This window comes from Bacillus rossius, chromosome 1, assembly GCF_032445375.1.
Source record: "Bacillus rossius redtenbacheri isolate Brsri chromosome 1, Brsri_v3, whole genome shotgun sequence".
NCBI lineage: Eukaryota > Metazoa > Arthropoda > Insecta > Phasmatodea > Bacillidae > Bacillus > Bacillus rossius.
This window is the reverse complement of record NC_086330.1, coordinates 142253521-142256079: the sequence shown is the minus strand read 5'-3', so window position 1 is coordinate 142256079 and position 2559 is coordinate 142253521. Positions and strand designations below refer to the sequence as shown.

General features: G+C 31.3%; 1 protein-coding gene across 25 annotated transcripts in view; it reads left to right on the top strand.

Annotated features, from left to right (window-relative positions):
- LOC134546235 (protein bric-a-brac 1-like) overlaps positions 1-2559 on the top strand; it is a 284962-nt gene that overhangs the window by 145436 nt on the left and 136967 nt on the right. The window contains exon 6 of one of the 25 annotated variants that reach the window (XM_063388896.1): positions 1166-2555. The exons of 22 other annotated variants lie outside the window; for them this stretch is intronic. In XM_063388896.1, coding sequence (XP_063244966.1) covers positions 1166-1422 — 257 coding nt within the window. In that variant the 3' untranslated portion in view covers positions 1423-2555. Of the gene's footprint in view, positions 1-10; positions 2556-2559 lie in introns of those variants that run through there. 2 more of the 25 variants (XM_063388901.1, XM_063388909.1) reach the window with 2 other exon arrangements.

Genomic DNA, 2559 nt, shown 5'->3' with positions numbered 1-2559 from the left:
TTTTTTGTAGGTCCATCTGTTTGGTTTTTGAGGAGTCAACAAGGTAGACCCCACCTGGTTTATAACAACTTCATCCATCGAGTTAACTGTGTGAACAACAATAAATATTTTTGGGTCTGCTTGGATACAGCAAGGTTGAAATGCAAAGGTCGCATAGTAACGGAAGGTCTCAACATTTTCGTCAAGTGTGCGGAACACACGCATGAACCTCACTCGGAAGAGATCAGAAAACGACAGTTGAGACAGGCCTTATACAGTTGAATGGTTTTAAAAAAAGGCAGTGTGCAAAATAATATTCTATTTATGAACTTCAAATGGAATATATACAGTGTATGTGGAATTGAAGTCTTAAGAGTATGATTTCAGCTTTGTAGAGTAGGTTTTTACTCCAAAACTGAAATGGTATTTCAATACTTTATTAGAATAATGTAATATTTTATGATATTGTCTTCAGTTTTTAAATTGCAAGCTGACATACTGCATGTATTAGTTATGCATAGTAATGGCTATTTGAGTGGTGATGTGACAATTTAATTTTATTAATGCGTATATTTTTCTGTTTTCATTTATACTTAACCACTAAGTGCTCTAGGGTTTACATTGGTTGTATTGTTTACTCTTGCACTGTAAATAATATTTCAGGTTGGTAATTAATAATGTCTTTGAGTAGAGGAAATTTAAACTATGTCATATTGATTGAAATGCAATGCAAGTCAAGTTATTTTTGAACAAACATCAAGCACTTGATTGGGAAATGTGTTTTGGTGGTTATGATAATGAATAATAGTTGCATTAAACAAACAGTAAATTAAACAATCAGAGATATGTAAGCTTGTAATTCTTGAATTATAATTTCTCTATGACAATATTTAGTATTGACTGAAACTTTATGGTATGGTTAGTCTTTTTTTTTAAACTACATAAATATTTGTGGGCATAGTTGACAACTTAATTCACATGTGGGGTGAGTTTTGAATTTTTTGTAAGCTCTATTGTTACATATGCATAGTATATTATTAAGTTGTTCTTTAAATATATTGTATTTTTCTCTGCTTGAAAAGCTCGTAATGGTCTTCAGGTTGAAACTTTAAAAATATATATATTTTATTTGAACCACTCTGTTATGTCATTTACGTTATAAATTCAAAGGTTTTCTTTCTTGTAGGTACCGTGCAGTTTTTGAGAAGTCGCAAAGGCAAACCACTTCTAGTTTTCAGCAACTTTATTTACAGAATACAAGACAAGCGCCACAACAAGTTGTCTTGGCTGTGCGTGGATTCTGAAAAGTTAAACTGTCGTGGACGCATCGTCACAGTGGGCTCTGATCTAACTGTAAAATGTGCGACTCACACACATCAGTCACACACTGCGGAGATAATCAGAAGACAGCTTATGGGCTATGTATTTAGTGAGAATATGTAGATTTGTAGGCAATGAACTTTATTTTCGGTTCAGGGGGGGGGGGGGGGTTGGGAATGTAAGCACTGGATATGAGATGAGTCAAGTACTTAAATAAATAAAGTTTTGTTTGATTATTTATCCTTACTTGGGTAGTATTGTGTGAACATTATTTTTAAGCTCTGTGGTTATTTTCAGCAGATGCTAAGAATTAAAGTGTATTTAATATTATCGCTTTTAATGCATATAATGTAAATAGGCCATAGTATGGAATATGAAGTGAAAAATCCCATTTATGAAGTGTTCAATAAATTACATTTTCTTGATTTATTAATAACAATAAATTAGTTATGTACTCAGTCTTAAGTTGTAACTGAATTAAAATTAAAAGTGATGAATGAATGTTTGTATGTTGAGGCAATTGTAAACTATTTTGCAATAAATTTAAAAACTATTTACTTGCAAATTTCTTTTAACTTTTCTGTAGTCATTTCTAAGTCTGAATTACACTCCAATCCTTCCCTCATATTATTCTGATTTAAATCTTGCCTGCTTTAAATAAATTCACCAGCCATAAAGAAAAATTGTTAGTGCTAGTTATCAAAGATCCAAAGGTATGTCTAAGGAAAAATAACTTAGGCTTGTTCAAATAAAGCACTATTCAAGGCTAGTACACAAGAACATGCCTAACTGCCTAACTTCTTACCACCTAAGTATTATCATCATCACTTGATACATTTGCTACACTGCTACTCCCTTTGACTTAGTCATTCATGTTTACAACCATAAGAGGAAGAATCAAAAATTAATAAAATTTTTGAGAGAAAAAATTTTTTAAAAATTTACAAAGATTCATTTTCTTACACTGGGGAAAGGAGTCGCAAGGGATATTAAATCAGCAAAGCATCTGTTGTTAAATTAATGTTTGGTGATGTTAGGTGAACACTTATTTTTGTTAGTTTTACTTCAATTTAGAATAAGGGTATAACAATTTTAACTAGCAATTAACTTTAAAGTTATTCCAAAAAAAAATTATAACAACTGTAGTGTTACTTAGTACAATTGTGTGATATATTCATAACTCTTTAGTGCATTAGGCACGTTAACTTTGTTGTGACCCACTGGAGCAACTTAATTCCTTACAAGTGTTTTTTTCATTAT